We start from the raw sequence: 14,768 nt of genomic DNA on the forward strand, positions 1-14,768 counted from the left end.
AAGTGTATAAGAGTGTATGATGAGTGGGCTAGAGTGAATAGAGGGAAGCAGAGTACAGAGTGAACCAAAGTGTACAGAGTGAACTAGAGTGTATAAGAGTGTACCAGAGTGTATAAGAGTGCGCTAGAGTGAAGCTAGAGAGTACAGAGTGAACCAAAGTGTACAGAGTGAACTAGAGTGTATAAGAGTGTACCAGAGTGTATAAGAGTGTATAAGAGTGCGCTAGAGTGAATAGAGGGAAGCAGAGTACAGAGTGAACCAAAGTGTACAGAGTGAACTAGAGTGTACCAGAGTGTATAAAAGTGCGCTAGAGTGAAGCTGGAGAGTACAGAGTGAACAAGAGTGTACAGAACTGTACTGGAGTGTACAGTGTGAACCAAAATGTACAAAAAGTGCTTATGTTAAATTACACGTACTTATTAGCATGTGAATGTATGCATGCTGCTCATTTGCATATATGGGACAAAACCATGCTCCCGCTACCCATTACTGGCAGAAGAGGGCCTACCAGCTCTGGGAGCTGTTTCCACAGACTTCCGGCCATGTTTGAATTCACGATGCCAGCGTTTTAGAAGGTCATATGATGGGGCATCATCACCATAAGTTTCTTTTCATTTCATCAAAAGTCTCCTTTGGTGTGCGTCCTTTCAAATACAAAAACCGGATCACTGCGCAACACTCAACTGGCTCCATTTCACACCTCGTCCATCTCACACCTGACTCAGTTCAAACACCAGTAAATCAGAAACCACAATTAGTTCAGAGCTGTTTTTTGCAACATAACCCATAGAGATATGAATCATTACACATACAAAACTTCATCTAGATCAGACAACTGGAAGTGGATCAGGGGCATTACTTATTGCACGCCCCTCGTATTTGTCAGTGAATTTCGTGCAATTATCCGGCTGGTGCAATAATGCGAAGTTATCTAGCTGGGCCGTGCAGTTAACAGAAGTGTGCGTTAATCCGTTGTGCAATTAACTGGCTTCCACTGTATCGTGATTTCGACAAGCTATGGTCAGGATTTTTGACTGGTGGACAGCTATTGTAGTCGGCAATAAGTGATTTAAGTTTGGGCAGTCTAGATGCGTTCTTTGGAACTGCAGGGGTATCTCAGTTGTAGACTGTGAAGCAGGAAAAATCAAAAGGGGATAAATTTTCATGTGTTTGTAAGTTATAACATACACTACGTCTTCTATTCCCTTCGGCAGGTCCTGAACGACTTGTGGTCCGTCCACATGGACCCCGAGTACTGGCCTGACCCTGAGCGGTTTGACCCCAGCAAGTTCCTAGACGCAGAAGGGCGCATCATCAACAAGCCCGATGCCTTCATGCCATTTTCAGGAGGTATGTATAGCATAATGTAGGATGCCAGTGTGCCATAGGTTAGGTTTTAGTTAGATGTCGTCAGCGCACCTTGTTCTCCTATGCAGCGCTGAACTGCGTCGTAGAATCTCTCCTGTATTCACGAATCGATACCAACGGAGCAGGCTCAGTTCTTAATTTGGAAGCGGATTCGAATCTACATCGGAAAATGGTGTGGTGCCAGATTGGAATAAATTACACTGTACATAGATGTCAACGTATTTTGTTTTTGCAGGTCTTAGAAATTAACGTCAATCATAGGGTGGGTAACTATGAAAGTGCATGTGTGTTAGTACTTGTATACAAAATTATGGGAAAAATAAAACCACTTTCCAACACAACGATTTTTTACTTTAAGTCTTCTTCAGGATAACTGAGGACCCTTGCCTTGTGGCGTGAGCAGTTGAGTCAAATGTGGTTGTTAGACTATGACGACCTCCGTCCAGGTTCTATGCAATGTCAAAGCAGATGCAACGGTCCATATCATTTTCAGTGTTTTATGCCTTTTTTTAACCATGTGGTACTATTTTCTATTTGTACACTTGTAATGCCCCCCCCCCCCATTCCAAGAAGATAGAAAATTCCTAGAAATGAGTACTTAATTTTGCAAAAAATCAAATCGTCAAACACTGAGAATACGACGGATTCTTACATCTAGTTGGAGATGAGGATCATTGAAGGTTGATGTGCCCTGATAGGTTTTGAGTTTCACTGTGCATAATTTTTCCCCAGGACGGCGGGGTTGCCCAGGGGACCAGCTCGCTAAGATGGAGCTGTTTCTGTTCTTCACCACCCTCCTGCAGAACTTCACCTTCCGCTTACCGGAGGGGGTTACGTCCTATCCTACTGAGGGAGAGTTCGGTATCGTCCTTCGCCCACCCGGGTCCCATGTGCTCTGTGCCACTCCGCGTTGAGAGACCAATTCTATAGGCTGGTTCACGGTTTGAGCTGTACATGCGCAGCGTGAAGTATTGTGGGTAATGTGTCAAAGTCGAATGCCTCTGAGACACAAATGAAACGCATTTAGACAGCATGGTCTAGACAAGAATTTACCATGAGCTATGACCTCCCTTCACCTTTGACCAGCGCATGCGTAATTCAAACCGTAAACTGACTTACAGTCCCAACCACCCTCGAACACCAATGTTACTCGGAAAGATTGATCACTATATCATAACCACCATATGTCCACTCAGATACATTAGTTTATTCGTTTAGTTTACAGGTTTGGTTAACATTAGCTAGTGTGCGTGCAGACAAGGTTGTACAATTAACTGCTGGCTATTCACATGTATTACGGGCTATTATTACTGGGTACATAAAAAATGACTAAGGTAACTATATAATCAGTAATTACTAACGTTAAAATACATTATGATTTATATCAGATTATATATAGATACACACACACAAGTTATCGCAATTTTATCGTTAAACTACATACAATATAATCTACATTTATCTATTTCTTTAAAGTCTTCAATAACATCAAGGAGCTTATATCTGATATAACATCAACTGTCATTTTAAAGATATATATGCATTGGAGATTGTACGCATTCTCGGCATCTAAAGGAGGTTAATCTTGAACTTTCTTCCAGAGGAATGACTTTGCCAATTTCCTTTTCAACATTCAAACCGGAATGATTAAATGCCATGTTAGCATTTGTACTGGATCAACTGTGAAAACTGATAGTTATACCACAACGACGACGAGGTAAACCTTTGTACCAAAGATCATAATGGAGAAAAGGTTGGTGAGATGTGATCTGTGTAATCCTTTGGGGACAAGCTGACGACCTGTGAAAGATGCATGGGTTGACGTCAAAGCCAAGAGTACGCTACATGTAAGTCAGCCGTATGAATCAAGTTCAATCATCTCTCTAAATCTCAACTTGATCACAGTAGAACGGAACACCTGGCACCTGGGGTTTAATTTGTGTTGGCATGGACGGATCTGAATGCGTCGTTTACTGCACACACCGTTTCACCGTTTCACGTCAAAGTCCTTAGCGCCCCTCCCCAAACCAGTGCCTGTCCTGACAGTTCCTCCCCCACTCCCGCTCACACAGCCAGCACCAATGGAAGCCGCACCTCGGGCACGTCATGTGCATACAGCCGTCTGAAAATTCAAAACAAAATTCACGCATGCGTAAAAAAGTCTGGAGAATTTTCAACATTTTGGCCAATATCACTAACAGTCATTACAGTCCAACATGTTTTTTTAAGCTATCATTCTTTGTCTGGAGACACGTGCACAACGATGCCTTTCAAAAGTGCTTGATCAAGCGTCATTTCCCCGCAAGGTTCTATGGAAAGAAATGAAAGCTTTGAATTAAGTGACCCTGCTGCTTGCGCTATATCAGTCCTGGTAGGCTCCATATCCACTAGACGGCGATAGTTGAGCGACAAAAATTGTATTTTTGTGACCACTGAATTCATAATTGCAATGTGATGGACGGTGTAAAGCCACTTAAACGAACAAAATGTAACAAGATTCGTTCTTTTCTCTATGAAATTCGTTGAGCGATCTGTAAAATCTTTGGTCGCTCAGCAGCCTCAGCCTCTAGTCTAGTGGAAATGAAGTACAAAACGGCAGATGCCAGTGAAACAAGTTCAATGAGTTTCAGACTTTAATAATAATAATAATCTTTATTGCAAATTCATGCCCGAGGGCTAATTGCATACAAAGTAAAGTAGTAGTGGTATACATAAACATAATTAACAAAAAAGGGAAATGATATTCATAGATAAATCAAAAGGGAATAACGTCTAAACTAAATCTATTTCTACCTAAGCTATATGATGGGTTTGACTTCTTTTCCGTAAGCAGTGGAAGATGAATGGTCACAGAGAGCTAGATAATGACATATGACTAATGGTTTCCACTTTTGCTCTTTTATATCGACCTGTTGTATGTTTGTTACACCTCTCTTGTAATATTATGGTATCTTAACATTTGAGGACAAATGTTCGGTGAGGGGGAGGTAGTGTAACGGCCATGACCTATGACATATGAGGTAATTAGGTAATGACTGTCTAGACCATATGGGCGGAGCATAATTAGCATGTTAGGTATTCCTTATTTGGTTGTGATGGTGAGAGCATCCAACCGGATTACCCTTGATGGGCGGAGTTAGACAAGCTCATTGTTATGCTAGTTGAGCTTAGAGAGTGTATGAAGAGATTTAGTCAGTCTCGTGCCCCAAGGACTCAGGTGAGGTACTTTGGTAGGGCTTAGTCCCTCTGTTGGATTGTGTACTAGTTATTAGTTAGACCGACTCTCTCTGTAAATATACTTAGATCTCTGTACCTTTATCCTAGACCTGTATCCTGTAACTGTAACTTGCTGTAGTCCTAAGTGAAACACATTGTATTATATGTTACTTGAGTTTAGCATAGGTTGAATAAACACGGCTCACAAATAGTAATCGACTGGTTTGGCTGAGTTCCTGATAAGCTAATATAGGACTTAGATACCAAACACCCTAAACAGTTCAATGGTTACCTGAATACCTGAATTTAATAAAAGAATGGATACCGCTTAAGATGGAGAAAGATTATAGCTGACCGTTTTTCTCGGTGCGGACCTTACACCCCGGGCAGGCCTTGGTGGTCCTTTCGATGGTGGCAGCTGTGCGCCTCTCCCAGCGTGCACGGCGGGCCCGATCTCGGTCCACTCGGTAGTTCTGTAGTATAAAACACACAGACATAGACATAGACAAAGTTATTAGACAGATTTAAATCACATCAAGACGCATATTGATATCAATTTAAGAGATCAGTCGCGCGAGTGTGTGTATTCAAGTCCCTGATAGGCCTACGTCCCATATTGCCAAACCGGGGCCCGGCCGGGCAGCGTTAGGAAACAAAAAGTATGAAACAAGAGACACCGAACATAACTACACAGGACTTAAAAGGAATAGTCGTGAAAATTATTTGTCCATATATTTACGTATACATTTCTATATATATTTTAAATTGTGATTTTCGATTCCACAAACAGCCCGGCCGGGCCCCAGTTTGGAGGTGGGACGTTAGCTCAAGTGGACTTTGAGGACGACGAAGTAGTTTTTTTTCTCGGTTAGACCAGGCTGCACAAGAGTCGGTCAAAGTAAAGACTAACATCTTTCCCGCAAACTTTACCTACGCAAAAATGTCACTACGGAACTCATATGGCTGGAATATATAGGAATTCATTCGTGTGACTGATTCCTAAGGCTGCCATGATGTTCTTCTATGTCTATTCGTGAAAGAACGTTGATATCGATTGCACATTTGTCATAGGTTTGTCTTCGCAGACGAAGTGTCTCGGGGAAAAAACTTATAATTACCGACAAGTTCTCTTGCAAAAGATTTTGCGACCATACACCAGTAATCTATGTTTCACAGATAGTGCCGACTTTCTACAGCAAGTTGCGTTTGAGAACTAGCGGTAGACTGCCAACATCATGACATGGCGGTTTGATATTAAATGAAGACCTTTATTGTACATTTTTGCCCAATCTAGCTAAGTACAGGTCATAACAAGACAAAACATATATACATATACATATACATGTAGACGTATTACAGATCTAATCTAACACATAAGATATTCTACTCACGTTAGCCGGAGCTGAGGGTTGTGGCGCAGTCTGACCACACGGGCCGTTGTGGTAGGCTTCCTTACAAAGCTTGCAGAACACGAACTGCGGGGAAAACTCCAGTGTTTAGTTGAAAGATTTAGTTCAGAGTGGGTCAAAGATTTTTTCGCACATTCTTATAAGATTTCATAAGGTTTAGTTACGGGATGGCAAATATCTTAGTGCTTCCAGCTCAACGGCACGCTAGTCGTTTGCTAGTAATTCTACGTCAACATCAAGGAAGCAAAATCTGAGACACGTTGCCACAAAGTCCGCCTTTCGATGTTGTAACTGCCCTGAGTGCCATCCTCCATAGTGACCGCTGGCTCAATACGTTCGCTTGCTATCTACCGTAGTTTGCAAGCGAGAGTATCGAGCCAGTGGTCACTACGGAGGGTAGTACCCAGGCTAGTTACAGCATCGGACTCAGACTATGCTGTAACGGCCCAGCCCTTTAGCTTGGGGCCGGCGGGTCGCTATAAGCACGATTTAAGCAGGACTGATTTCAAATCGAATCCTGGATCTGTTAGCGTACGTGGCTTACCCCACAGCCGCTGCCTGCCTGCCTTACACACTCCACCATGTTAGTGCTCCCCTCCGGCAGCAGCCCCACCCCACAGCCCCGCCCCGGACACAGCACCCCGCCCATCTGCAGCACACACTCCCCCGCACCGAACCGCTCAGTAACTCACCCCGCAGCCGCTGCCCGCCTGCCGCACACACTCCACCATGTTACTGCTCCCCTCCGGCAGCAGCCCCACCCCACAGCCCCGCCCCGGACACAGCACTCCGCCCATCTGCAGCACGCACTCCTCCGCACCGAAACGCTGGTAACGGTCGTACTGCAGGGAAAAAATATCATGGAAACCCGTCGTTACTTTCTTCAGTTCTTCTCCGTGGAAGATGTTGACAAATGAGTCCCCGAGTTACAGAGCAAGATGCTAGTGGCGTAATCCCAGACAATTTCTTTTACATCACATGATCACAAGATATTTGCCACCAAAATATCAAAACCGCCACCAAAATATCAAAACCATAACATGTCCAGGTCAAAAGATACAAAAACCGGAAGTTCTGCTGCAGTAATAGTCATCATACTAGTGGGTTTGATAACTTTGATTGCCTTTGTGTCAGTGATCTGGTCATTGCAGGTCAGCTAATGCAATCGACTGTGCAGCCACAAAATAGATAATCTTCCAACAAACTGAAATTGAAACACTAAAGTTAACACATGTATCTTGCAGAGAGAACACATCTGACTAGACGTCACTACATTGGAAGTTTTGGTCATTCAATAGGTCAATAGGTGATTATAAGCCCATCCTACCTGTTCATCTCCAAGCATTCTGAAATGATGCACCTCCTTAATCAGGGAGTTGTCACAGCCACCTGCACGAGTTGAAAGTTTTGTTAAACTATAGAATCCAAAATGCAGTTATTTTGCCACTTTCAAAGCTCATGCATTGTCAAACAACATCATTGATGATGACCTGACCATTGTTGGGAGCTTAACGTTACATGACATTCCCGACTGTGTGTTAAACTTGTTGACTTGGGCTTATTCATCAGCATCAATGTTATCAATGCCATGATGGAGTAATGCTATGCTCATAGGCTAATGTTTGTCCTGTTAATTGCATAGGCCAACACTAGAGTGCAGAAACTTTCGTGGTGGTTTAATGTTCGCGGTTTTCGCGGGGACCGCTTCACCGCAAACTTAAAACCACCGCGAACATTTCCCATGACAGTAAAAGACTACAGTGCATGGTGCTACCGCGAACTTAAAACCACCGCGAAAAGTCCTTTGTACCTGCTACCACGAAATCAAATCCCAGCGAACATTTACAGTATTATCGATCTAAAATAAGGATAAACAAACACAACAAACCCGGACATGGCAGCGTGTACCCCAGTGAGGCATGTTGGACGAACTGCCTGTCGTTCAGCTTGGTGACGCAGTAGCGGGCGAAGCAGTCCAGGCACATGACGTGTCCGTCAGCGCACTCAAACACCATCACGGGGGTCCTGGGGAAAGTGTTTTGGTGAAGTTCCGTATTTAAAACCTGAGCCGACATCTTGCAGCCAAGGTAGCGTTTACCGCTTTAAGAGGAATGTTAGCAGCACTTAAGTTTTTCGTGGCTACAATGAGGCTTTTGTGAGGCATGTGAAATGGTGTATATTTTGACAATTAACAACAAATTCAGCGCATCTATACCAGAAATATATTTGAAAACGTCATAGAAACGCAAAAGTCGTCGTGGTAATTGCTGATGTGTGAGGCCAAAGAGGCCAAGATTGTGCTGATGAATGCATGCGCAACTGGTGCCTACAAAAGTCAAAGCAAGGGTAACGTTAACATTTTTTTCATAACTGCCATGCCTCATTGTTGGGGCGCCAAACATTTCGTTTAATGAAAAAATACTACATGTAAATAAACTATACATGTAGCTGTACCTGACATCAGTACAGCCGAGACAGTCCACACTCTGTGTGTTGCTCTTCACCAGAGGCAGTGCCACAGATGTGTCATCCTCAGATGTGTGGTGGTCCGCACACTTGAAGTAAAACTCCTGCGTTCGAAAACAACCAAAACGGTTTGTCCTATAGTAGTATTGAGCGGATGCATTCTGAGGAAGGCAAAATGAAGTATCGGTAGCTCATAAGCCAGAAAGATGATTTTTGCATTTTCAGCAAAATCTATAACTGCAACCATACTAACATCCGTCAAGCATACACTTTGATCTATTCCCGAAACAGTTCCAACATTTAGCAGCATAAAGCACAAAAGTTTAAAGTTTAAAACTCACGGCGACGGTTCCTGGACACCCTCTGGACAGGCACCTGCCTTGGATCTTTCCGGGCACCAAAACGTCCTCCCAACAGTTTGGATCCTGAGATCAATACAATATGATATGTACTATAAGTACAATCAGGGATAGTCTGGCAAGATATCCACTCCCTTTTCAGTAGCGTATTTCTACAATATATACACATTGTATCTTACACACACATATTGTTCTGACGACGAGCGTTTCTAAATCACCCAAGTCTTTCAGTGAACCCTCCGGGGTTCCAGATTTATTTCATCATGCAAAGTAGTTTGATCAGGACCATCCAGAAATGTAGCTTTAGAACGTTTTGTGTTTCCATGTCCAAATACAATCACGTTCAGATAAAATACACATTATCTGACCACATGTTGAAGCGAGGCTTACCCTGCTGAGAGTGAGGGTTGTCTGTCTGCACGTGCCACACCGGACCCTCAGCTTCCCCGGCCTCACCGCCTTACACGGCCGCTTACAGAACACGAAATAAGAGGGGAGACTGCCCGCGGCTGGGGGATATCAATAGAAAACAACCATTGTTTTGTATCATTGCATCTTTGAGCAGGTACAACTTTTTTGTGTGTTGGAAATAATGGTTAAAGTCCTGCTTCAGAATTTTCTAGTCATGTAAATTCTCAATAATGTACCGGTTGGTTTGTAATCTTATCACCAATATTGTACTTTGTTTCTCAAAGATTGTCATCTCTATATATATTCACCTCCTATAGATGAATTTAATTACGTGTACTTTCTAGGAGGAGATAACCCTTGTACTGTGTAAAAACAGGTAAGCAATCATAAATCATGTCAAAGAATGTTTAGACCTTAAAATGAGTATTGTAAACGATATGTCCATTATAAGTTTTATGATAAGTGTAAACTCAAATATATATGTTGATACTTCAAGTACTTCTTTTTGTTACTAACGTTACATTAGTATCTGCTTGTTTGTACATGTATGTAGAAGACCTTACAAAAATTTTGTACTTTTGTGTCAATAAAAATACTGTATATGAAATCTATTTTGTTCTGCTTTATGTATACCTGTATCAGCGCCTTCAGGCCGTACGTTCAGCTGTACATCACTCAGAGACCGGGGTGCTGCAGCAGAGCTACGGGCGTCCACTGACAGCTGGGGCAGTCCGCTGATGGCGTGGATAACCGTCTGCTGACCAAGCTGACAATCCTAGTGAAGGTCAACATACAAAATGAAGAACAACATACAAAATGTGGTAATTCATGCACAAGTGCATTGTGAAAACAAGCGTTCGCAGAACTCAACCTTCGTGAAATGGGTGAGGGTGTGGTGGTTTGAGGGTGTTTTTTATAGACATCTCAGGGGCTAGCCTAACAGTATATGATACGTCCGACTGGCAAAATTGTCCGGAATTCTACAGGTTTTTTTCCGCGCCTATGTAGTTGCGTCATCCCTTTGGAGTGGAATAATTGGAGTGGGATAAAGTACCAAAATGAGCAAATATATAGTGTTGTAGGCTAATGATTGTACTTGTACAAGTGACACTTGCGAGGTACCCAGGACTGTAGTTGTAGAACTTATTGGATATATAGAAGCTATTAGTGTGCTTACCAACTTTGTTGATGATGCCAGTCTACCACACTAGTGTCACTTTTACCACACCAGTACATGTCTTAAAAACGGGAATGAATGCCTTGTTGGCTCTGATGCCATGTTTTGTCCCTTTAGTTCTTTTTACAACAGTCGTCACAACTTTATGGTGCCTATTTTTGAAAATGTAGCCATCTTGTTATTTTTACCTATCTTGTTTTTTTTCGCCCTATCGCACTATTTTTGCAGTCTGCAGAGGACGTCATCCATAAAATTTACTTGCTGTGGCCTTGGTAAAAATTCCCGGAATTTACACCAAGTCTTACGCGCGTGCGCAATTGCATCATCCATTTGGAGGGTAATAACATGGGAAGGGTTGACGGATCGTCATGATTTTTGATCTCAATATAACTTGGGGAATGCCTTCTATAATCAAGTTCTATTAATGCAAACCATGGGCTAGTTTGCACAATGATTAATTCGCAGCATTTCATAACTGGACTGTCAAACGTACATGTATCACATTTGTCACTGAAAAAAAGAGATATTGATAGATATTCATAGATACTAAATATGCAAATTGCTACTTAGCTCCGCAATGTAGTACGTTATATACTTCCAATGTGTATAATGGACTATCGAGATAAAACATGTCAATATTGACGACTTAATACATTGCATGGACGTTTCCACAAAGTAATATAGTTTTCTTGTACAACCCTTTAAGTATAATATACAACTCCTGCAATACAGATAATTATTTTCGACTTGTTGCTTGCAACAATGATGATGTAACATTCTTTGTTTCACAACGCAGTCCACTACATTGTGTATTCCATATGTCTAATGTACAATCCCTATAAACAATCTCATCAATGGCTACAAGTTACTGTGAAAAACAAACCCTGCTTTTTTCAACAATGTATTGTACCGGTAGTAACTGTTACATGATTGTACAACCCTTTTAAAACTTATAATATATGCCCCTGTATACAATATCATCATTGCAATTATTCTTGGTGTACAGATTATCAAATCTTATGGGAAACATGTACACCCCACCATGTATAATGTACTGTCCCTATAGTACCATTTTGTTGTTGACCTTTGGGGTCACTTCCTGTGGAGACGGGGTAGCAGCCCACGCTGGTATCGGCATGACGTAATGCCACCTAAATATAGCACGATTGCGTAATACCCACATACACTATTTTCCAAGTACAAACATCCCTTGCAAAACCGTCAAAAGCCACTAAACGATAAAACGCCACGTACGTTTCTTCACTGTCTCAAGAGCTACCCACATACCAAATATCAGATCAATCTGTCATGCCGTTCATGAGATTTTCTGTCCACAGACACGTACCCTACAACGGTTTGCACACATACCTATTGCATTCTGCTATTTACCTCCTAATTTGCATAATAATCATACAATTATGTACATCACTACCTAAGCTATCTGCATACCTACAGTCATTCCGATCCATCGACCCCTGCTTCCATAATTCCTTCTCAAAACCTGACACAAGAATGACTTTCACCGCCCCAGCAAAACCCCTAAGTGGCCAAAACTTACACACCTTACTATTCATTTATACAGCTACTTACCACTTAAAAATCATCACCCAAACATGTCCCGAAAAAAAAATATCAAAACCGGAAGTTCTGCTGCAGTACAATAACACTCCGCTAGAGCGCCCTGCCGTAACGCAATTCCTACCATTCCTTCGTCATGTCTAACCCTACCCACATACCAAATATCAAAACAATCCATCCATGCCTTCCCCAGTTATCAGGCTGACAAACGTCCCTCTCACAAAAAAACAGCACTCAAAACAAGTTACTTGGAATCTTGGCAGTAGGTGGTCAATGTTATCTGTGAAATGCATTGAGAAGTTGTAGAATATAATGCGAAGACAAAGGGTTTGTGGTTTTTACTATGGAATGGAATGTATGTGTACGTTATGGCCTGCTACAAACTGTGTAAAATGAAACCGTGTCTCTACGATTTACGGGAGATGAAGAAGACCTGCTTACGCTTTTTGGGAGAAAGCATGGAGACCGTCACATAGGAAGGTGCGCCGAAAAAAGTGATATAGGCAGTAGCTGTATTTTAAAAGTATTCTATCATCCATCCTTTCTTGTTTGTGCACATGACAAACTGTCCTGTCCATTCATTTCCATGGACAAAGCAAATACCTTTCATTGTCTTTTGAAGATAAAGACTTATATTGACTGGGCTAAAATCGACTGTTGCATCAAAATATCAATAAAATAACACATAAAACAATAACGTTGACCACATCAACGCCGTCATTGGTGAGATCCACATAAATGATCTTCACATCCCCAGCGAACACCTCCAAAATGTGATGGCTGGTGTCGTCACGGAATGCTCCTCCTCAGGTACATAAAAGTATAACTTCCATTTTGGGCTTGCGACTTGGAACTCATGGAACTTTTCAGATGACCCCTTTTCTCTTACCCAATCGTTTTAGTAACCTATCAGTACAAATGGCATGAATCTGCTAACTAGCATCTGCGACCTACCCTAGATTAAATTGCAGAGAAGTCAAGACATCAAAGTATAACTATCCATCTGGGCTTGCGACTTGTGACTCATGGAACTTTCGACATGACCCCGTGCGTGTCTCTCACCTAATCGTTCTCGCGACATGTCGGTACAAATGACGTGATTGTGTTAATTACCACTTGTGTCCTTGTTGTGACCTATATACTCTACATTACATCGCTTGGAAAACAAGACATAAAAGTATAACTTTCATTTTGGGCTTGCGACTTGGAACTCATTGAAATTCTGACATGACCCCGTGTCTCTTGCCCAAACGTTCTCGCCACATATCAGTACAAATGGCCGTGCCGTGGCGGGAACGCTTTATCCGCCCGCACGGGGCTTGTCAGTCAATAGGACTATACGCCTCGCGACACCTTTTCTGTCCGGGATAACATAAAACATGCATAATTTCTTCCTTGGAAGAGAGACCAAATGCTTATCCCGACAAGAAATTTGTCCAATTTCAGCAGGTAGGATAACAAATCCACCGCCGGAAGCAAATGTATCAATGGTTGCAACAATGATGATGTCGTAACATTCTTTGTTTCACAATGCAGTCCACTACATTGTGTATCCCATATGTCTAATGTAAACTCCCTATAAACAATCTCATCAATGACTGCAAGTTACTGTGAAAAACAAACCCTGCTTTGTTCATCAGTGTATTGTACCGGTAGTAACTGTTACATGTGCAACCCTTTTAAAACGTGTAATACACGCCCCTGTATACAATATCATCATTGCCCTTAGTCTACAGATTATCAAATCTTATGGGGAACATGCACACCCCATCATGTATAATGTACTGTCCCTATAAACCATTTTCTCTATTGCGCAACTATGACCTTTGGGATCACTTCCTGTTGGGACGGGGTAAGCATGAAGCCCATCGGCATGACGTAATATCACCTAAATATAGCACGATTGCGTAATACCCACGATTGCGTAATACCTACGATTGCGTAAAACCCATTTTCCACCTACAAACATCCCCTGCAAAACCGTCAAAAGCCACTAAACGAAAAAATGCCTCGTACGTTTCTTCTCCTTCTCAAGAACTACCCACATACCAAATATCAGATCAATCTGTCATGCCGTTCATGAGATTTTCTGTCCACAGACACGCACCATACAACGATTTGCACACATACCTATTGCATTCTGCTAATTACCTTCTAATTTGCATAATAATCATACAATTATGTACATCACTACCTAAGCTATCTGCATACCTACAGTCATTCCGATCCATCGACCCCTGCTTCCATAATTCCTTCTCAAAACCTAACACAAGAATGACTTTCACCGCCCCAGCAAAACCCCTAAGTGGCCAAAACTTACACACCTTACTATTCATTTACACAGCTACTTACCACTTAAAAATCATCACCCAAACATGTCCCGAAAAAAAAATATCAAAACCGGAAGTTCTGCTGCAGTACAATAACACTCCGCTAGAGCGCCCTGCCGTAACGCAATTCCTACCATTCCTTCGTCATGTTTAACCCTACCCACATACCAAATATCAGAACAATCCATCCATGCCTTCCCCAGTTATCAGGCTGACAAACGTCCCTCTCACAAAAAAACAGCACTCTAAACAAACCCTTTGTTTCACGAAGGGAAAAACGAACAGTAGTATATGTATGATAAATGATTACCTCAATCCTCAGTGAGTCCGACAGGTGCCTACCGGCGAACAGGATATGGATCTGTCCAGACGGGACGCCCTGTGTCCTGCCCACCTCCTGTTTGAACCGAGCGATGGTCCATGACGTGTGGACGGTAACCAGGAAGCTGTGGTT

The 14,768-nt window shown here is 42.3% G+C and overlaps 2 protein-coding genes across 2 annotated transcripts in view; one reads left to right on the plus strand and one right to left on the minus strand.

Annotated features, from left to right (window-relative positions):
• The window catches only part of LOC118421662 (cytochrome P450 2J6-like), a 12,009-nt gene extending 9,486 nt beyond the window's left edge, over positions 1-2,523 (plus strand). Inside the window, exons 7-8 of the mRNA XM_035829106.1 lie at positions 1,215-1,350; positions 2,101-2,523. Of these exons, the coding sequence (XP_035684999.1) occupies positions 1,215-1,350; positions 2,101-2,282 (318 nt within the window). The 3' untranslated portion in view covers positions 2,283-2,523. The remainder of the gene's footprint in view (positions 1-1,214; positions 1,351-2,100) is intronic.
• Positions 2,524-2,555: 32 nt separating this feature from the next.
• LOC118421822 (E3 ubiquitin-protein ligase parkin-like) lies at positions 2,556-13,859 on the minus strand. The gene is made up of 11 exons (XM_035829322.1): positions 13,809-13,859; positions 9,863-10,004; positions 9,209-9,327; positions 8,801-8,884; positions 8,448-8,563; positions 7,882-8,018; positions 7,321-7,382; positions 6,686-6,835; positions 5,976-6,059; positions 4,940-5,057; positions 2,556-3,490 (listed from the first exon to the last, which is right to left on the minus strand). Exons 1-11 carry the CDS (start codon positions 13,857-13,859, stop codon positions 3,378-3,380), a joined length of 1,176 nt encoding a protein of 391 aa, XP_035685215.1. The 3' UTR covers positions 2,556-3,377.
• Between the last annotated feature and the right edge of the window lie 909 nt (positions 13,860-14,768).

The sequence above is a fragment of the Branchiostoma floridae genome, chromosome 8, assembly GCF_000003815.2.
Source record: "Branchiostoma floridae strain S238N-H82 chromosome 8, Bfl_VNyyK, whole genome shotgun sequence".
In the NCBI taxonomy this organism is placed as follows: Eukaryota; Metazoa; Chordata; class Leptocardii; order Amphioxiformes; family Branchiostomatidae; genus Branchiostoma; species Branchiostoma floridae.